This window comes from Trichosurus vulpecula, chromosome 1 (genome assembly GCF_011100635.1).
Source record: "Trichosurus vulpecula isolate mTriVul1 chromosome 1, mTriVul1.pri, whole genome shotgun sequence".
NCBI classification, from domain to species: domain Eukaryota; kingdom Metazoa; phylum Chordata; class Mammalia; order Diprotodontia; family Phalangeridae; genus Trichosurus; species Trichosurus vulpecula.
In genome coordinates this window covers 377,394,600-377,417,476 of record NC_050573.1, presented here as the reverse complement: position 1 = coordinate 377,417,476, position 22,877 = coordinate 377,394,600, and the positions used below count along the sequence as shown (strand labels likewise).

General features: G+C 36.9%; 1 protein-coding gene across 2 annotated transcripts in view; it reads left to right on the top strand.

Annotated features, from left to right (window-relative positions):
• Positions 1-22,877, top strand: part of PSTPIP2 (proline-serine-threonine phosphatase interacting protein 2) — a 93,115-nt gene that overhangs the window by 45,499 nt on the left and 24,739 nt on the right. For both annotated transcript variants that reach the window (XM_036734927.1, XM_036734936.1), the window contains one exon: positions 8,974-9,036. In XM_036734927.1, the coding sequence (XP_036590822.1) occupies positions 8,974-9,036 (63 nt within the window). The remainder of the gene's footprint in view (positions 1-8,973; positions 9,037-22,877) is intronic.

Below are 22,877 nucleotides of genomic sequence, written 5' to 3'. Positions count from 1 at the left end.
GTCTCAGGCCATGGAAGAGCTCAAAAAGGATTTGGAAAAGCAAGTTAGAGAAGTAGAGGAAAAATTGGGGAAAGAAATGAGAGTGATGTGAGAAAACCATGAAAAGCAAGTCAATGACTTGCTAAAGGAGACCCAAAAAAATACTGAAGAAAATAACACCTTAAAAAATAGACTAACTCAAATGGCAAAAGAGCTCCAAAAAGCCAATGAGGAGAAGAATGCCTTGAAAGGCAGAATTAGCCAAATGGAAAAGGAGGACCAAAAGACCAATGCAGAAAATACTATCTTAAAAATTAGATTGGAGCAAGTAGAAGCTAGTGACTTGATGAGAAATCAAGATATTATCAAACAGAACCAAAGGAATGAAAAAATGGAAGACAAATATCTCATTGGAAAAACCACTGACCTGGAAAATAGATCTAGGAGAGATAATTTAAAAGTACTCAATTGAGTGTGTATGGCATTCCCACACTCAATTGGGTACTACCTGAAAGCCATGATCAAAAAAAAGAGCCTAGATATCATCTTTCAAGAAATTATCAAGGAGAACTTCCCTGATGTTCTAGAGCCAGAGGGAAAAATAGAAATTGAAAGAATCCACAGATCACCTCCTCAAAAAGATCCCAAAAAGAAAACTCCTAGGAATATTGTCGCCAAATTCCAGAGCTCCTAGATCAAGGAGAAAATACTTCAAGCAGCCAGAAAGGAACAATTTGAGTATTGTGGAAACATAATCAGGATAATACAAGATCTAGCAGCTTCTTACATTAAGGGATCAAAAGGCTTGGAATATGATATTCCAGAGGTCAATGGAGCTAGGATTAAAACCAAGAATCTCCTACCCAGAAAAACTGAGTATCATGCTCCAAGGCAAAATATGGATTTTGAACAAAATAGAGGACTTTCATGCTTTCTCAGTGAAAAGACCAGAGCTGAATAGAAAATTTGACTTTCAAACAGAAGAATCAAGAGAAGCATGAAAAGGTAAACAGGAAAGAGAAATCATAAGGGACTTACTAAAGTTGAACTGTTGTTTACATTCCTACATGGAAAGATGATGTGTATAATTCATGAAACCTCAGTATTAGGGTAGTTGAAGGGAATATACATACATGCATACAAACATATATATACACACACACACACATACATACATATATATATATAGACAGAGGGCACAAGGTGAGTTGAATATGAAAGGACTAGATCTAAAAAAAATAAAATCAAATTAAGGCATGAAATAGGAATATATTGAGAGAGGGAGAAAGGGAGAGATAGAATGGGGTAAATTATCTCACATAAAAGTGGCAAGAAAAAGCAGTTCTGTAGGAAGGGAAGAGGAGGCAGGTGAGGGAGAGTGAGTGAATCTTGCTCTCATTGGATTTGACCTGAGGAGGGAATGCCATACACACTCAATTGGGTATCTTACCCCCCAGGAAAGAAGGAGGAAGGAGATAAAAAGTGGGGGAAGACAGAAGGGAGGGCAGATAGGGGGAGGAGGTAATCAAAAGCAAACACTTTTGAAAAGAGACAGGGTCAAGTGAGAAAACTGAATAAAGGGGGATAGGATAGGGAGGAGCAAAATATTGTTAGTCTTTCCCAACATGAGTATTGTAGAAGGGTTTGGCATAATGATACACATGTGGCCTATGTTGGATTGCTTGCCTTCTTAGGGAGAGGGGTAGGGAGGGAAAAGGGGAAAGAATTTGGAACTCAAAGTTTTAAAAGCAGATGTTCAAAAAAAAGTTTTTGCATGCAACTAGGAAATAAGATATACAGGCAATGGGGCATAGAAATCTATCTTGCCCTACAAGAAAGTAAAGGAAAAGGGGATGGGGGGAGTGGGGTGACAGAAGGGAGGGCTGACTAGGGAATGGGGCAATCAGAATATATGCCATCTTGGAGTGGGGGGAGGGTAGAAATGGGGAGAAAATTCATAATTCAAACTCTTGTGAAAATCAATGCTGAAAACTAAAAATATTAAATAAACAAATAATGATTTAAAAAAAGAGCTGAGGGCTTCTACTAAAACTGAGAGAATTCAGAATACAATAATATTCAAAAAGACAAGAGATGCAGGCTTACTACCGAGAATAACTTGCCCTGCAATGCTGAGTATAATCCTTGGAGGGAGAAAATAGATTTTTAATTAGAGAACTTTCAAGTAGTTCTGACGAAAAGACCATAGCTGAATAGGAAGTAGGGAATACAAAGACAAGATTCCAGAGAAACTCTGAAATGTAGCTTTATTTGAGTAATTGGAAGGAGCTGTATAATGATATAATGATAAGGTTCTAATCGGAGAAGAAATGAGTGTCCTTTCAGAACCTTAATGTCTTCAAAGGGTATTTATTGAGTATTTACGTAAGAAAAACCAAAGTCCTGAGGAGTATTAGTTTTCTTCTAAGGGTTTTAAGAGGGAAACAGAAGGAACGGTAAAAAGAAAAATATACTATTATCGAAAGAAGGAAGATGAGGGTGGAAATTGCTGCTTCTCATAATTAAGGTGTGTGAGATGAGGAATATGCAGACATAGAGAAAGAGATGGGAAGTGACATCAGATAAGCCTTACTCATCAGAAATGGACAAAGAAAGGTTGAATACACAAAGTTTGGTGTAGAAATACAACCAACTCAACGTGGAAACAAGTAGAGACGGAGAGGGGCATTTAAGAGGGGGGATAATACCAAGGAAGGAATAGTCATAAGCAAATCAAACTTTCTGTTTCTGAAGGGGCGATTAAAAGGAGGGAAAGAAAAGATAAAAGCAAAGAACTAGATCCGAGGAGGTGCCTTAGATTGTCTCTTAGACAACTGGGGTATGGCTGAACAAATTGTGGTATATAAATGTAATAGAATATTATTGTGCCATTAGAAATGAGACATGATGGGGCAGCTAGGTGGCGCAGTGCGTAGAGCACCAGCCCTGGAGTCAGAAAGACCTGAGTTCAAATCTGACCTCAGACACTTTACACACTTACTAGCTGTGTGACCTTGGGCAAGTCACTTAACCCCAATTGCCCTGCCTTCCCCCCTCCAAAAAAAAAAAAGAAATGAGACATGATTTCAGAGAATCTTGGGTATGAACAAATACAGACTTAAGTGAGCAGAGCCAGGAGAACAATTTATACAAGGACAACAACAAAACAACTTTGGAAGACTTTAAAATTCTAATCATTACGATGACCAAACATGTCACCTAACCTAAACCTCCTAGAAGAGAGGTGATGGACACAAAGTATAGAAAGAGAGATACAGTTTTGAACATAGCAACTGTGAGGTTTCCTTTTCCTTGGCTAGGCTTAATTGATACAAGTTGTTTTTTGTTTTTTGTTTTTTTTTTGCTTTTCTCTTTCTTTTGGTTGATGTTGGGGGCGGATATTAATGTTAATGTTCCATTAATGTTGAGGGGAGGATATTAATGTTAATGTTTGGTTAATGTTGAGAGGATAGCAATAGTGATGTCAAAAAAGAGGGCTATTGTGACAGTTTTTAAATTTATTTATTTAACATATTTAGTTTTCAGCATTGATTTTCGCAAGAGTTTCAATTACAAATTTTCTCCCCATTTCTACCCTCCCCCCAACTCCAAGATGGCATATATTCTGGTTGCCCTGTTCCCCAGTCAGCCCTCCCTTCTGTCACCCCACTCCCCTCCCATCCCCTTTTCCCTTCCTTTCTTGTAGGGCAAGATAAATTTCTACACCCCATTGCCTGTGTATCTTATTTTCTAGTTGCATGCAAAAACTAATTTTTTTTTGTTTTTGAACATCTGTTTTTAAAACTTTGAGTTCCAAATTCTCTCCCCTCTTCCCTTCCCACCCACCCTCCCTAAGAAGTCAAGCAATTCAACATAGTCCACATGTGTATCATTATGTATAACCCTTCCACAATACTCATGTTGTGAAAGACTAACTATATTTTGCTCCTTCCCTACCCATCCCCCTTTATTGAATTTTCTCCCTTGACCCTATCCCCTTTCGAAAGTGTTTGTTTTTGACTACCTCCACCCCCATCAGCCCTCCCCATCATCCCCCCCTTTTTTTATCTTCTTCCCTCTTCTTTCCTGTGGGGTAAGATTCCCAATTGGTTATGTATGGTATTCCCTCCTTAGGCCAAATCTGATGAGAGCAAGGTTTACTCATTCCCCCCCTCACCTGCCCTCTTCCCTCCTCCCACAGAACTGCTTCCTCTTGCCACCTTTATTTGAGATAATCCACCCCATTCTATCTCTCCCTATCTCCCTCTCTCAGTATGTTCCTCTCTCATCCCTTAATTTGATTTTATTTCTTTTAGATATCTTCCCTTCATCTTCAACTCACCCTGTGTCCGCTCATTCTCTCTCTCTCTCTCTCTCTCTCTCTCTCTCTCTCTCTGTCTCTCTCTCTGTCTATATATATATATATATATATATATGTGTGTGTGTATATATATATATACACATAGATATATACATACATACACATTCACTTATATATATATATACACATACATAAACATATACTCATGAATCATACATGTCATCTTTCCATGTAGGAATGTCAACAAAACAGTTCACCTTTAGTAAGTCCCTTGCAATTTCTTTTTCTTGTTCTTTTTCTTGATTACCTTTTCATGCTTCTCTTGATTCTTGTGTTTGAAAGTCAAATTTTCTATTCAGTTCTGGTCTTTTCACTGAGAAAGCTTGAAAGTCCTCTATTTTATTGAAAATCCATATTTTGCCTTGGAGCATGATACTCAGTTTTGCTGGGTAGGTAATTCTAGGTTTTAATCCTAGCTCCATTGACCTCCGGAATATTGTATTCCATGCCCTTCAATCTCTTAATGTAGAAGCTGCCAGATCTTGGATTATTCTGATTGTGTTTCCACGATACTCAAATTGTTTCTTTCTGGCTGCTTGCAATATTTTCTCCTTGACCTGGGAGCTCTGGAATTTGACAATATTCCTGGGAGATTTCTTTTTGGGATCTATTTGAGGAGGCGATCGATGGATTCTTTCAATTTCTATTTTGCCCTGTGGCTTTAGAATATCAGGGCAGTTCTCCTTGATAATTTCTTGAAAGATGATATCTAGGCTCTTTTTTTGATCATGGCTTTCAGGTAGTCCAATAATTTTTAAATTATCTCTCCTGGCTCTATTTTCTAGGTCAGTGGTTTTTCTAATGAGATATTTCACATTGTCTTCCACTTTTTCATTCCTTTGGTTCTGTTTTATAATATCTTGATTTCTCATAAACTCACTAGCTTCCACTTGCTCCAATCTAATTTTTAAGGTGGTATTTTCTTCAGTGGTCTTTTGGACCTCCTTTTCCATTTGGCTAATTCTTCCTTTCAAGGCATTCTTCTCCTCATTGGCTTTTTGGAGCTCTTTTGCCATTTGAGTTAGTCTGTTTTTTAAGGTGTTGTTTTCTTCAGTGTATTTTTCAGTATTTTTTTGGATCTCCTTTAGCCAGTCATTGATTTGTTTTTCATGGTTTTCTCGCATCCTTCTCATTTCTCTTCCCAATTTTTCCTCTACTTCTCTAGCTTGCTTTTCCAAATCCTTTTTGAGCTCTTCCATGGCCTGGGACCAGTTCATGTTTTTCTTGGAGGTTTCTGTTGTAGGCTCTTTGACTTTGTTAACTTCTGTCTGTATGTTTTGTTCTTCTTTGTCACCAAAGAAAGAATGCAAAGTCTGAGACTGAATCTGGGTGCATTTTCGCGGCCTGGCCATATTCCCAACCAACTAACTTGACGCTTGAGTTTTTCAGTGGGGTATGAATGCTTGTAGACTAAAGAGTTCTATGTTCCACGTTTGGGGGGGAGGTGCCAGCTCTGTCACACCAGCACTCCTCCTTCCCCAAGAACCCTCAACCCGGACTGGGCTTAGATCTTCAGCAGGCTTTTGCACTCCTGCTCTGATCCGCCACTTAATTCCTTCCACCAGGTGGGCCTGGGGCCAGAAGCAGCAGGACCTGTAGCTGCCCCACCTCCTCTGCCCCCAGGGCTGGAAGCCGAACCTCGAACTCCTTCCACTCCCGCAGCTTTTCCCACTAACCTTCTCCGCAGTCTTTGGTGTTTGTGGGTTGAGAAGTCTCGTAACTGCTGCAGCTCTCTGATTCAGGGCGCTAGGACCCCCTCCACCCAGCTCCTGGTCTGGTTGGTCCATGCTGCTCAGGCTGGGCTCTGCTCCACTCTGTTCCCAGCTCCCAGCTCCGTGTCGGATAGACCTCACCCAGAGACCATCCAGGCTGTCCTGGGCTGGAGCCCTGCTTCCCTCTGCTGTTTTGTGGTTTCTGCCGTTCTAGAATTGGTTCAGAGCCATTTTTTATAGGTTTTTGGAGGGACTTGGTAGGGAGCTCACTCTAGTCCCTGCTTACCAGCGGCCATCTTGGCTCTGCCCCCTATTGTGACAGTTTTTAAAATGCATGAAAGAGAACAGAAAGAAGTTCATAAGGAAGCAAAGAAAAGCAGTGCAGTTTTGAAAGTAATTTGTAAATTTCATTGCTTACTTAAAAAAAATCCAAGATGTTTGCAAACCCCTCCCCCAAGATTTACAGTATTTTGACAGAAGTTTAGGAAGGTTCAGGAAATACTAAATTCTTGTTCAAGGACACATCGAGCATACAACTAGACAGTACAACAAGCCTGAATTATTGAGGAGATGCAATATAAAAGGTAGAAGATGATGGAAATAGGTCAGGTGTATTGGAGCCTGGGTGAAATTGAGCTCATCCCACTTGGGTTGCAGAAGGAGTGGTATGCCCCCAAACCAGTAAACCAGTATGGTGCACCCCAAACCAGTCTGGTGGGCTTTTTAATAGTATTCTTGTCTGGGTTGAGCAGAACTAGGCATTGGAGGAAGGGAGCTCTGGGTGGTGACTGGTCTTATTTCATGCTAGTGGGGGTTGGGAGGGGGAATACTTGGGGAATTAGCAGCCAAGTTGACAATCTATTCCCCCTACCTGCTTTGTTACCATTGATCTCATTCTGGCAAGGTGACATAGAGCTTCTTGTTTACCAGATTGGGGAGCATCCTGGAGTCATTGCACATGGTTTCATATAGAATTCTCTCTGTCTATTGTGTACAGAAATGCTCTTTTGTGTGTGTCTAAGTTCAAAATTAAAAAAAAAAAGAACAAAACTTCAGGCACCTCCTATTGATTCTTAGATCAAAACTAAACTCTTTTGTTTGACATTTAATGTACTTCACAATCTGGTTCCAATCAAGCACGTTGCATATGAATCCTCTTCATATATTCAGTGATCCAACCACACTCGTCTTGTTTCTTCTATACATAGATTTTCATCTCCTACCTCCATGCCTTTGCACAGGCTGTCCCCCATGCCTGGAATGCCCTCTCTCCTCACCTCCAAATATCAGAATCCCTAACTTGCTTCAAAGACTGGTTCAAGTGCCCCATTCTATACGAGGTCTTTCTTAATCCCTCAGAGGCTAGTGCCTCTTGAAATCAACGTGTATGTGTGTGTTTGTGTGGGTATGTATATGTACACACACACATATATATGCTCAGTTGGAGCTATGAAGACACACTGAGTTCAAATTCTGTCTCAGATCCTTACTAGTTATGTGATCCTGGGCTGGTCATTTGATCTCTCTCAGCCTTAATTTCCTCATCTGTAAAATGGGGATAATAACAACATTTACCTCACAGGGCTGATACAGTGAGATAATATATGTAAACAGATTTGCAAACCTTAACACACTATATATTTATTGTTATGGGTATGTGTTGTTTCCCCTAATAGATTGTAAGCTTCCTGAGCACAGGAACTTTTTTCTCTGTATCCCTGGTACCTAGCATGGTGCTTGGTACACAGTAGGTGCTTAATAAATGCTTATTGACTGAAAGGGAGTGATATAAGAAAAGGCTAGATAGGTAGTTCAGAATTAGATTGTGAAGGATCTTAAATGCCAGGCTAAGGAGTTTATATTTTATCCCATAGGCAATAAGGAGCCACTGATGGTTCTCAAATAATGGACTGGCATGGTCAGACCTATAAAGCACCATTGACAAAGGGAAGGAGGAGTACTTGGAATATCAGTTCCTAGGATCATAGGATTGTAAATTTTTTGTCTGGAAGGTCATGTAGTCTAACTTCTTCCTTTTAGGATTGAGGAAACTGAGGCCGAGAAAAGTTAAATCACTTGCCCAAAGTCATGCTGGGAAAAAGTAGCAGAGCAGAAATTCAAACCCAAGTCCTTCCATCTTTCAAGGTTTTTCCTAAATAAATAAGTTCATTGTAAAAAACAAAAAAACAAAAGATGTCTAAAGTCCAAAACTAAGCATCTTTCCCACATAGTATGTGGGCTATGATGACAGAGCAAGTGAGAGGAGATGAGGGCCAGCTGGCAGCATGAATTATGAGGAGAAGAAGGATGCAAGAGATCCTCATGATGGCAGAACCAGCAGGAGTTGGCAGCTCACTAGGTGTAACGGAAGAGGGAGAAGGGTGGAGTGAGGAGGGAGAAGGGAGGAGGAGTCAAAGAGGACTTGGAGATTTTAGACCTGGGTAGCTGGGAGTGGGGTAGTGCCATCAGGAGACATAGGAACATTGAGAAAAAGGATGAGTTTTTGTCAGAAATTGGATGGAGGTACCCTGGACATTTGCAGAATTTCCTTCCCTGTAAATCTTTAGTTATAAGAAAAATATTTAATTGGGAAGATTTAAGTGTTTTATCACCTATGAGCACAGGGGAGGACTGGGTGAACCCTCCAAGTTCTTTCTAGTCCTAATATTTTAGGAATACAAAGGAGCAGGGTTGGGATTAACAAGATGATTTGTAAAGTGTTTTTTTTTTTTATTTGTTGAAGGGGAGAAGGGCAAAAGTACTTTTGTGCTATAGTAATTTCAGTCTTCTTTTTCTATTGTAATGATTATTTTTGTCATTTTTGTGATTTTGTGAATATTGCGATTATTATCATTATTAATTTTGTGATTATTAATTGTGGTTTTGCTGTTCTTTCTACAGATAGAAGTTTTGATGGATAACATGCACAAACAAAGACAATTACAGTATAAGAAAACTATGGAAGTGAGTAATCTTTTGCTTTTGTCTTTTAAAGATGGGTAATCTTGACATGAGAGATAGCTTGTTGTTGTTTGTAGAGACCCTGCCTTTGAGTTAGGAAGACCTGAGTTTATGCTCTGCCTCTTACACATACTGACTAGGTAACCTTAAGAAAAACACATAACCTTTCAATGCCCTGGCATCTGATTCTCTAAGACCCATAAATTGAAAAAGAGATACCAATCTGCACAAGAATTGTTTCCTGATGGGAGGTCCCTACATCAGTGAAATTACAGGTCTACTCACTCTTCCCACCCCCAGAATTATTGATATATTTTTGAAATCCTGTGGCATATCTAAAAATGTTTTCTTTTGAACTTGTTTTCCATTTGAACTAAAATTTTAAAATTAGTAAAGGTATTCATATCCTTAGATATCAGATGGGTCTAGTAAAATGATCAGGAGCCTGGCTTCTAGTCTTGATTTTGTCACTAGCTCATAATGTGATCCTGGGCAAGTCGCTGAGGCTCTCTAGGCTTCCTTTTCTTCATCTGTAGAGTGAGGAGGTTGGATCTGGTGACCTCTAAGTTCTCTTCCAGCCCTCAGCGTCTGATCTTGTGATCTGTTTTCCGTCCTTGATATCACAGATAGGGAGACATTGAGAATTGACTAATCCAATAGATCTGGATGTACGGGCATGGGAGACAGAGGTTTCCATATAGTTCCAGATAGACAAGGACAAAAGGAAGTAGGGACACGTTTAGAATAGACATCCTGTCTCAAAAGATATTTATGACTCTAAGAGAGCCCCCACCCCCACCCCAAGCCAAAGTTTTTGAACTACTGTGGGGCAGTTTAGATGATGACTCAAAATATCTGGAGAAATCCACTTTGGTATATGACTTATCTGGATTTTCCTTACCTATTTCTTCTACCTCTAAAATTTTATGAGTATGTCTGTATGTCTGTATATGAGTATGTCATATAGCATATGCCTAGCATATGGCAACCTTCAGGGTCTGCCAGGTTCAAAATTCTATGTTTCTGTGCCTATAGAGATCAGCTAGGCTTAGAATTATAAAATCTTAGAGTTGGAAGAGATCTTATAGGTAATCAAGTCCAACATCTCACTTAGTACAGGAATTCATTCCACAATATTCTTGATAGATGATCATCTGGCCTCTGTTTGAACACTTTTTTTTTTAAATTTCAGGGAATTAATTGCCTTAAAAATTAGCTATTATTTGGAGAGCTTTAGCTTTCAAGAAGTTCTTCCTTGCTGTTAATAAATATGTAATTTGATGTAACCCACATGTTGATCCTACTTCTCTCCTCTGAAGCAACAGAAAAGAAGCCTATCCTCTGTCTTTTGTATGACAAAAATATGGTGGGAAATCACAAAGAGGCAAATAGATATTGATGTTAGGAAATGCTTCCTAATGGGGAGAACTATCCACAAGTGATGTGGGCTGCCAAGGGAGCCTGTGGGTTCTCACTTCTCAGAGGTCTTCAAGTAGAGGCTTCCAGGTATGTTGAGTGGGGATTCATTTCCGGTATGGACTGGATGAAATGGCAATTTGAAAAATTTGAAATTTGTAAAGAAATGTATTACATAAAGTTATTGAACTCAAGTTTTATTCATCTTCTCAGAGCTTTCAAGCATCTTTTGGGCAAGTCTGGTGTGTGTATGCATGCTTAGTCCATTCTGTTTCATGAACCTGAAGTACCAATTGTGTCCTCCTTTGAAATCAGTACCTTCTTTTTCATCAGCAATTCTTCTTGCCTCATGCTGAACCATCTTTGTGGACACAGGAATTCCAACTGCCCTTTGCTCTTCAATCCATATCTTCACTTCCTTCTCTAAATCAGGCCATTTTGCTGACTTGTCTCTCATGGCCTTCTTCTGCCATGGTGTTTTCAGTAGGGTTTCTTCTTCCCCTAGCCAGTCTCAGATTGCTTTCTCAGTTGGAGGAGGACCAAACTTAGGTTCAGCAGCACTATTTCCATTCACTTTTGCAAACTGGATCACTTTTAACTTGAATTCAGCACTGTACAAAAATCTTTTCTGAGCCATTTCTGGGCAGAATGTGGCAAAATGTAACCTAATATACTGGTAACAAATGCGAAACAGTGAACGCAAAGACAACAAGCACGAAAAAGCAGGAAATGCAAGTTAAAAAAAATCTACAACCACTGTATAAGACGCACCCAGTTTTTAGACCCCAAATTTTTCGGAAAAGGGTGTGTCTTATACATGGGAAATATGGTAATGTCCTCTCTGCATCTCAGATTAGGCGACTCTGTGGTATTCCATTGAAGATGGTTTTCATGTGCAATCACTATAGTGTAGGTTTTGCTTAACCACTTTCTTTATTCTAAGGAAAGGTTCACTTGCAGGGAGAGTGTTGAGGTCTTTTTCAGAAATGTCTGTGATATAAAGACAAAAAGGCATCAATAAAATGCCTTTAAAATAAAATAAATAATTAAAATTATTTTAATTTTAAAGATAAAAAATAAAAGTCAGCAGATGCACTTTTGTGAGGTTAACAGTCAGTAAATAAGGGAAGCTTATATATATGTATATTCTGTAGAAAGTTAGGTGACATTATAATAACTCACATTATATAGTACTTTGAGGTTTGCAAAATTCTTTCCTCACAACAGCCCTGAGAGTTGGGTAGTAAGTATGATTGTCCTCAGTAGGTAGATGAAAAGAATGCCCTGAAGAGGTAAGTGGTCTATTTGTGGTCCGATAGCTAGTTAGCATCTGATTCAAATGCAGGTCTTATAAATCCAACTCCACTACTCTTTCCATTACATCATATCACTTCTGGTGTGCAAGGCATTGTGGGTAATAGGCTAAAAGCCTGCCTGCCCCCACCATGCATCTTTCCATTCACTTCTGGGTCCCCTAATTTGTGATTATTCTGAGATCAGAAAATTGGGGTTAACCATACATACCATAATTAGAAGATGATTATGCCATAAGAAATGATAAACTTAAGACTATAAAGAAATATGGGCATATTTATATGAAGTGATAAAAGTGATGAAAGCAGAATCAAAACAACAATATGCAAAATGACAGCAACAATCTTCGAATTCATCATAATGATGAACAGCAACAAAATCTGGAAAAGTACACAGGGAGAAAAAGGAATTTGGAAGGAGACACAGAAATGGAACAATTTTGTTATTTATCTTGCTATTTGACTTAGTGGATCAAGCACTAGACTTAAGGGCCAGAAGACCTGAATTTCAATCTTGCCTCAGACATCTACTAGCTATTTGATCTGTCTGCCTCAGTTTTCTCATCTGTGAAATAGGTGTGATGATAGCACCTCCCTCACAGGAGAGTTTTAAGAACCAAATGAAATATGTAAAGTACTTTGCAAACCTTAAAGTGGTACACATATGCTAGCCATTGTTATTAAAGTAAATATATAGATTAAAATCAAACTATAAGTAAATATCCACAATTTGATTTAAAACCCTTTTTGTTTTTTTTTTTTAAACCTTGTTTGTGTACCCAAATACATGATAAGCATTAAGTTTACAGCACATGGCTTCATCAAAGCAAGATATGTCAGACTAACCTTATTTCCTTTCATGACAGAATAATCATATGTGTATATTAAGGGTATGATGTAGATGAAAGAATGCTTCCATTTTAGCACAGCATTTGACAAAGTATCTCATGTCTTGCCTATGGATAAAATAGAAAGTTAGGTACTACATGACAGGACAATCTGGCATATTTGGAGCTAGTTGAATGACCACACCTAAAGAATATTCATTAACAAGCTGATGCTAACTCAGATGGAAGCTTTGGCCCTAAGCTGTTCAACAGTTTTACTAATGACTTAGAGTAAGCTATAATTGAACTGCTTGTCAAAATTGCAAACATCATGAAGCTGGGATAGTTAGACAGACAGATGACAGGATTTGTTCGCTTTTTTTGTTTTTAAACATCTTAGTAGACAGAATTTGGGGCTGAATCTAATAAGATGAAATTTACTAGACATAAATAAAGAGTTCTATGCTCAGGTCAATATACTATGCTTGAAAAACATAGAATGAAGAAAATGTAGTTGGATAACAGTTCCTGCAAAAAAGATCTGGATGTTTTAGTGACAATGCAAGCTTTTTAAAAATAAATAGATTCTTTTGATATCTTTTTTACATCACCTATATTTCCCCCTGTGTCCCTTCCTCTACCAAAGATATTAATAATGAAGAATTTTTTTTTTATAAAAGGAAGGAAAAAAGTAAAAATTCAGCAAAATCAATCAATTTATAAATACCTTGACATCATATGAAATATTCCACTCCTGTGGACCCCTCAATATCTGAAAAGGGTTGGGGTGTGGTATCTTCTCAAATCTCTTCTTTGGGGATGTGTTCTTTATAATTTTGTACCATTAATTGTCAACTATTTTGTGCCTGCTGTTTTTTAAAATTTATCTTGTTGTAGTTATTGGGTAAATTGTTTTCTTGGCTCTGCTTATTTTTCTTTTTCCTTTTTTTTTTATTAAATTTTATTTTACCAGAACACAAAAACAAAATAGAGAAAAGAAACAAAAACATATCATAAACTTAAATATTGAAACTTAAATATAAAGTTTGAAAGGAAAAAAAAAAGCATGTCATGTGCATAGCAAAACATAGGAGAGGATTCAAAATTTGTAACAATAAATTTTCATTTCAAGAAAGCCTGTATGATAAATAATATACCTTGTGTTGAGAATTGTCCATCTTTTCTTTGCTTCTTTGTGTTTTCTTTTGTTCTCTGCTGTGCACTTTTTAACTTTGTTCTTTTTTTCCCCTCCCCCCACCCCTCCCCAAGGCTTCAATATAATTTAGATATTTCTTAATATATACATACACATACGTATGTATACACATACACTTATACATATGTATATAGACATATACTTTCCCAAACATAATCTACTCCTAATCTTTGTTTTTTATGTTTGTACATATTTTGTTTCCTATCCTTCCTGCCTCCTCTACTTTACTTCTACCCCATAATCGCCTTCCTATTACTTGCCTACCCTATTACTTGCCTTGCTCCCTCTAACGATCCCTCCCCATCCCCCCATTCCCATTAATCTAAACTCCCTTTACCTATTCCCTCATTCTCCCCTCTAAAATCCCTCCCTTGTCCTCTCCCTCCTCACTAAACCCCTACCATTTTATTTCTTCTAAATTTAGAAGACTTTTATATTCTTCTAAATACATATGTATTGTTCCCTCTTAAACCCATTCCTGATGAAAGTAGGTCACCAGAACTACCAGCTGTCCTCCCCCATCTAAATCCTCTGTATCCTTTCTTCTTCTTACATCTCTCTTGTATAAAATAGTTACTCTTTTTAGGTGTTTCTAAATGGTTTTACTTTTTAAATTCATGTCATAGTCAGGTTTATCTCCCTCTTTCTTATAAGCTCAACAATTACTAATAAGAATGTTAGACATAGATTTTACATTTTATGTTATATAAAAGGTAAGCAGTCTATTCTTGTAAATCCCTTATATTCAGTCTTTGGTATGTACCTTATGTGTCTCTTAGTTCTTGTATGTCGAATCTTCTATTAAGTTGAGCATTTTTTTAACAAGTCTTGAAAGCCTGGGCGTTTGTCAAATGTCAATTTTTTTCATTCAAGATAATACTGAAATTTGAAGGGTATGATATTTTCCACTGGAGCCCCAAGTCTTTTGCTCTTTGATTATTATGTTCCAAGACCTGTGGTCCTTTAATGTCTCTGCTGCTAGGTCTTGTGTAATTCTAATTGTGGCACCATCATATTTAAATTGTTTTAATCTTGATGCTTTTAATATTTTATCCTTGAGCTGGGGGTTTCGGAATTTAACTCTGATATTCATATGTGTTTTTCTCATAGGATCTCTTTTAAGTGGTGTTTGATGGATTTTTTTCTATCTCTACTTCTTTGCCTTGTTCTGGTGCTTTAGGACAATTTTCCTTAATTATTTCTTGTATTATTGTATCTAGATTCTTTTTTTGATCATAACTTTCAGTTACTCCAATTATTTGTATATTGTCTCTTCTTGATCTATTCTCCAAATCTGTTGTTTTTCTTATGAGATGTTTCACTTTCTCTTCTATTTTTTCATTATTCATGTTTTGTTTAATTATTTCTTAATTTCTTATAATTTCAGTGGCTTCACTTTGCCCAATTCTAATTTTCGAGGTGTCATTTTCCTCCTTGAGATTCTGGATCTCCTTTTCTAATTGATTGACTTTCCTTTCATAACCTTCTTGTTCTTCTTGTATTATTTTTATTTTTTTAAAAGTTTTTCCTCCATCTCTGTCAATTGATTTTTTAAAAGTCTTTTTTAAGATCTTCTGTAAATTTTTTGGGGCAAGTGACCATTTAATGTTGCTCTTTGGGGATTTCTTTACTTCAATGTCCTCCTCTGAAGATAAACCCCAGTCATCTCTATTCCTGTAATAGGTTTCTATGGTTGGATTCTTTCTCCTTTGCCTATGCATTTTTTTTTGTGGTGATAACTTGATTTTTATAATCACCTCTAGCCCTGGGGTATGGGAAAAGGTGCCTCTTGCCCCAGATCTTCAGTTCCCTCTAGCCTGGAACCAAAGCCAAACCTCCAACCTCCTGTAAGTGCCCACAGCCAGGGGCTTTTTGCCCCACTGCTTCTGCATTCACCAGGCATATGTTGGTTCCTTTTCATCCTCACTGCTCTTCACAGGACAGCTGGGTCTGGGGTTCCTAGTCAGGAGAGGTTCCCTCAATCTTCCTGGGCTCAAACGCACGATTCCCCTCACTATCCTGGGGTAAAAAGTTCCAGTGGCTGGGGCTGAGGCAGCCTCTCAAACCAACTAACCCCAGGGCTTGCCACTTGTTGTTAAAATGAAACCTAGCCTGGAGGTGTCTACTCCTCACGGGGACCAAACCCAGTCCTGGAGTTCTTCAGATCTTCTCAGACTGCCCCTGGAAGATCCTGGTTGTGTCCCTATTCTTCTTTGTCTCCACCCCACTTTATTGGCCCTAAGGTGCTATTTCAACTCTTTTGTGGGGGAAAATCCTGAGAGCTTGGAATTTTCTGACTTACTCTGCCATGTTCCCAGAATCCTCTTGCTTATTTTGCTTTTTAACAGTTCATGTAAGCCTTTTCATGTTTCTCTGTATTCATTGTATCTATTATTTCTTACAGCAGAATAATATTCCACAACATTCATGTACCATAATTTGTTTAGCCATTCCCCAACCAATGGGCATCTACTTTGTTTCTAGTTCTAGTTCTTTGCTAGCACAAAAAAAGGCCTGCTATAAATACTTTGGTGTACCCTGACCTTTTCTTTTTGTCAGTGACTTTGTATATATGCCTAGCAGTGGAATCTTGTGGTTAGAGGATCTGGGCATTTTAGCCACTTTATTTGCATAATTCCAAATTGTTTTTCAGAATGGTTATACTAATTCACACCACTAGCAACAATGCATGAGTGTGCCTATATTTCCACAACCCCTCCAACATTGACAACTCCCATCTTTTGTCATCTTTGCCAATTGGCAGAGTGTAAAGTGAAACTTCAGGGCTGTTTTGATTTGCTTTTCTCTGATTTTTAAAGTTCTGTAGCATTCCCTCATATAGTTGTTAATATTTTACAATTTTTCATTTGAGAACTGTTTATTCATATCCTTTGATGATTTATATGCTGGGAATTTTAAAAAATTATATTTGCATTTACATTATGTATCTCAGTCTTACGTATTTCTGTTAGTTGCTTCCATATCTTGGATACCAAATTCTTATTAGAGATATTCAATATAAGGACCTTTTTCCTAGTCAACTGCTTCCCTTCCTATCCTACATGAATTAATTTTATTTGTACAGAAGCCTTTCAATTTTATATAATCATTTCCTATTTTATATTTTGCAACTGCATCTATTCCTTGTTGGATTACGAATTCCTCTCCTAATCATAGCTATGAAAATATGGTATAAGATGTTGGCCTTAAATCTAATTTTTGCCAGATTGTATCCCAGTTTTCCCAGAAGTTCTTATCAGATAAGGACTTCTTTTCTAGGTAACTTATACTTTTTTGGTTTCTTGAATATGGATTATTGAATTCTATTGTTTGTGATTCTTCTTTGTCTAATCCATTCCATTGACCTGCATTTCTATTTTTTTAATGACAACCAAATGGCTTTGATGCTTCTGTTCTATAATGCAGACACCCAAGTTTAATATGAGTGTGACATAGCAGCCAGAAAAGCTAATGACATCCCAGGCTTTATTGAGAGACATAGTATCAAGAACAAAGCAATGGTTCTGCCATACCTGGTCCTGGTCAAGTAGGATCTGGAGTACTGTGTTCAGTTCTAGGCACCATCTTTTTAAAAACACAGACAGAGGAAAGATGGAAGACAAGCAGAAAAAAGCAACAAGGATGATGAGAGCATTGGAGCCCTATAAGAATCTCTTGAAGGAACTGGAAAGGTGTAGCTTGGAGGGAAAAACAAACAAACAGAGAAAACATGAAAACTAGCCTCAAGTATCTGAAAGGCTGTCAGGTGGAAGAGGGATTTAGGGGAAGTTGCAGAAAAGCAACATTCAGTCTTGGTCTAAGTAAAACTTCCTTAAAATTGAGTGAAATGGATTTCCTTGGGAACTAGTTCATTCTCTGTCATTGGAAGTCTTCAAGCAGAAGGTGATTGAATACTTGCTGGAGATCTTAGGATATTATAGAAAGGTTTTTTGATCAGGTACAGGTTAGACTAAATGTCCACTGACGTCCCTTCCCACTCATAGATTCTGTGATTCTTTGATTCTTTTGCTTCCATCTTTTCCACAAAGGTGATCAGTCTTTGAACAGGAAAAGGCAATATACAAAAATGAGAATAGCAGAGGCTCAGCATCTAACACAGTACCTTGCAGAGAGTAGGTGCTTAATAAACCTTTTTTTAAAAATTGAATTGGAATATTATTAGCAGGGAACTGAAGACCAAAATAGGAGTGACGGTAGTGGAAAACACCTAGCTCCATTGAAGATTCTAGGACTAGACAAATAGGAGTGCACAGTAGTAAAGTAAATTAATAAGTGACCATGGAATGACTAGTGGTTACTTCAGAGAAATCCTGGAAAATGGGAAAGGTAACGGATCTAGAGATATATAAATACTGTTCTATTTTTTGAAAAGTAGGGGTTTAGGTAGGAGTAGGTCTTGTAAACTATAGGCTGGTGGTATGGAATAAGGTATATACGGTCAGATGTGTTTGCTATGTCAGTTGGTTTTACCTAACTATTTTTCTTTGTTACTAACAAGAAATGTTTGTTACCGTGAGAGGAAGGTATATTGGGAAACGAGTAAATATGTAAAAACAAAAGGCATCAATGAAACTTTTTTTAAAAAGATGGTTTTGAGAGCAATTAGCCAATAACAACGAAATATCAATGCCACAGGAACACCAACAAGATCAAATCGTGTCAGGTTCACCTTATTTCCTTTGGTGATAGTTACGAGACTGATAGATCAGAAGGATGTCATTATATCAATGTGTTCTTGAATTTTACTGGAAACTACAGTCAAGCTTACTGTCTAGTTTGCAGACTCTACCCTCTTATCTTTTTTGGAAATTGGGACACCTGCCATTCTTCCTTTACTGCTAAACCTCTTTTTTCTCTCACATCTTTTAGAGATTGACAGTGGAGGCCTAAGAATTAAATTTTCCAGATCTTTTAATGTTCTATGATAATGTGGCTAATACCAACCTGATGGCTGATTTCATCTAAGAACTTAGGTGGTTATACTAATTTCTTTAGATATATTTCCTTTTTCTTCCTTATTGAAATTTGTTTTGATTGTAAGGACAGAATTTATTTTTTTTTAGAACCTCCCATCCCTAGAGAACCAAATTTCCCTTTAGAGTTTCATTTCCATTTTCTTTAGATTTTTAAAAACCTGCTTTCTAAAGTCTAGGATGCTGTCATAACTGTCTAGTGTTGCTTTTTTCCACTCTTATGAACTCTAACAGGATGTGGCTTCTTATTGTCACTTCTCTTTCACCAAGTAGTTCTTTCATATTGGGCAGAATCAGCTTCAGTGTATCAGCTTCTCTTGTTCCTTCCTCTCATTAGTCACGATAGATCCACACTTGAGCGCTCTTATGTCCAGTTCCTCTGTGTGTAGTCTCCCTGGGTGTTTTCTTTTTCTTTTGCTGTGCATTGAGCACTCAAAACTCTGCCAACTCAGATATCAAAGCTGATTAGGGCTTAATGTCATCAAAGACTCAAATGCTGTTTCTGTGGATATCAGCTCTAGCCTTAGGTCTCTTATTTTGCCAGGTTCACAGATAGAGGTCATGTGCCTCTGGAGTGACCTTGTTCCTTACTCATTCCCACGCTTCAACAGAGGTAGGCTTAACAACTACGTCTGGGCTCCCATATAGCCAGATCTATGACAACTGCTTAATCACCCAAGGGTTAGCTTAACTATGTCTATTTCTGCCACAAACATCAGTGTTAGGAAAGGTCCTGATTCTTCTCTTATAGTTCTGGGAATGATCTCATGTAACAAGCAACTATGAGCCCACTTCAGCTCAATCCACAACTATAATAGCTCTACTCTCTGAAAAAAAAAATTGTGTTTAAAAAACGTATTATGAACTTAACATCAACAATCACAAAAATTTCAATATACAAAAATAAAATACATATATGATGTCATGAATGTGTTATATAGTTTGTCTTTTAAAAGTATGTATTATTTTTAACAAGGTAGAAAGAAAATTGACTTGTTTGTTTCCTCCTCTGAACTTGTTTGTTTTCTTTCGTATACTTTTCAACATTTTATTTATGATCTTTTCTTTCTTTTCTTTGCATTTTCTGAAATACCCAGTAACTCACTCTCCTCTTCTCCTATAACCAAATAGAAGCCCTTCCTTGAAGCAAATAAGTCAAGCAAAACAAATTAATACATTGGCCATGTCTGAATATGTATGCTTTATTCTACAGTTCTACTCCATTCCTCCCTGCTAAGAATCAGGAGGCATGTTTCACCACCCATCTTCTGAAGAAGTGATTACTCAGCTATTGAGTGAAAATAGTATGCTTTGATCTGCATTCATACTCCATCAGTTCTTTTTCTGGAGATGGATAGTATTTTTCATCATGAGTTTTTTTTAATTGTCCTGGATCATTGCATTGCTGAAAATATCTAAATCGTTCACAGTTGACCATTGCACAATGTTGCTGTTACTGTGTACAGTGTTCTCCTGATTCTGCTCAATTCACTTTGCATCAATTCATATATATCTTTCCAGATTTTTCTAAAATCAGGCTGCTCATCATTTCTTATAGCACTATAGTATTGCATTACAATCATATACCACAAGTTTTTGAGCTATTCCCCAATTAATGGGCATCCCCTTAATTTCCAATTCTTTGCCACCACAAAAGAGCTGCTATAAATCTTTTTGCATAAGTTTATTCTTTTCTCCTTTCTTTGGTCTTTTTGGGATACAGATCTAGCAGTGGTATTGCTGGGTCAAAGGGTATGCACAGTTCAGTTACCTTTTGATCATAGTTCCAAATTGTTCTCCAAAATGGTTGGATCAGTTCACAACTCTATCACCAGTGCATTAGTGTCTCATTTTTCCTCCATCCCTTCCAACATTCATCATTTTCCTTTTCTGTCATATTTGTCAATTTCATAGGTATGTGGTGGTATCTCTGAGTTGTTTTAATTTGCATTTCTCTAATCAACAGTGATTTAGAGAATTTTATATGACCATAGCCTTGATTTTTTCATCTTAAAACTGCTTGTTCATATCCTTTGACCATTTATCAATTGGGGAATAACTTGTATTCTTATAAATTTGACTCAGTTCTCTATATAGTTTGAGAAATGAGTTCTTTGTCAGAGACGCTTGCTGCAAAAATCATTTACTTGCTTTCTGCTTTACTTCTGGTCTTGGTTTCAATGGTTTTATTTGTAGAAAAACTTTTAAATTTAATGTAATCAAAATTATCCATTTTACATCTTGTAATGTTCTCTATCCCTTATTTAATTATAAATTCTTTCCTTCATAGATCTGACATCTTAACTATTCCTTGCTTTCCTGATTTGCTTATGGTGTTGCCTAGTCATGTACCCATTTTGACCTTATCTTGGTATACAGTCAGACACTGGTTTATATAGAGTTTCTGCCATATTGTTTTCTAGTTTTCCCGGCAGATTTTGTCAGATAGTGAGTTTTTGTCCCAGAAGTTGGGGTCTTTGGGTTTATCAAACACTAGATTACTATGGTCATTTACTACTGTATTGTGAATCTATTCCACTGATCCACTTCTCTATTTCTTAGCCAGTACCACATAGTTTTGATGATTATTGCATCATCTTTTCAAATTTTTATACATTTTTCATATTTGATAATTTTTGTAGATCAATAATACTCCATTACATTTGAATGCCACAATTTGTTCAGCCATTTCTCAATTGATGACCTTCCACTTTATTTCCAAATCTTTGCTAAAACAAAAAGCAGAGCTAAAATGTTATTGAATATATGTGTCCATTCATTCTGTCTTTGACATCTTTGGGAAATATACCTAGTACCTAGTTGTGGTACCATTGGGCCAAAGTGACTTTGGGGGTCATTAAACCACTAATTCCAAAATGTTTTCCAGTTTCGAACCAGTAGTTAGACCAATTCATAGTTCCACCAACAGTATGTTAGTGTACCTGTCCTCCCAAAAACCCTTCAACAATCACCATTTTTATTTTTTATGTGTATGTGGAGCTGCATGATCTATTTTTCTGAAAGAAAAAATTTTAATCTAAGAAAGCTGAGAATATATCAAAAACCAAAGATGAAAAGATCTCTTAAAAATTTAAATGAATTGTATTGGTCTTTTATTTTTCTATCACTTGTATTCCCTACTAAATACTTCATCTCTTCCTTTCTCAGAGAACCATTCTATATAACAAAGAAAACAAAAAGAGAAAAAGCTCAGAAAAAAATTGAAAACATTGAAAAAGTCTGACATTATATGTAGTGTTCCACTCAGATTTCTCTACCTCTGCAAAGAAGGGAGAAAATACCTTCTCATATCTCTTCTTTGGGGCTAAGCTTAGTCATTACAATTTCAAGCATATATAATAGACCATTATTAATAAGGAAAGGAATAAAATTATATGATGATATCAATATATGCAGAAAAAAGTTTTTGATGAAATACTATAGCTCTTAATGTTAAAATATACTAAGAACATAGTAATAAATGGATTGTTTGTTATTATAATAAATAGTACCTATAGAAAAATCAAGAGTTAGCATTATATGTAATGGGGAAAGTTTAACAGTAACATCAGGGCTAAAACCAGAATGTCCATTTTCATGACTATTACTTGACATAGTTCTTGAAATGCTAGCCATAGTAGTAACACACGAAAAAAATGAGGGGATAAGCATAGACAAAGTAGGAACAAAATTTCATGTTTTTCAGAAGATATGATTGTTTATTTAGAGAACCTTAGATATTTAACAAAAAATTAATTGAAACAATAAATTTAGTAAAGCAATAGGACATAAAATCAAACAAATCATTAGCCTTTCTGTGTATTGTCAATAAAACCCACCAGGAAGAGATGGAAAAAAGTTCTGTTCCAAATAGGAACAGATTATGTGAAATATCTGGGAGTGCACTACCAAGACAAACACTGGAATTATATAAATACAAAAACAAAATGGTCTCTACAAAAAAAAAGACAGACAAATAAATGGAGAGATATTGTATATGGTTGGGCCATACCAATATAACAAAAATGACAATACTACCTATATTAGTATGTAAACTCAAGTCCATACCAATCAAAGT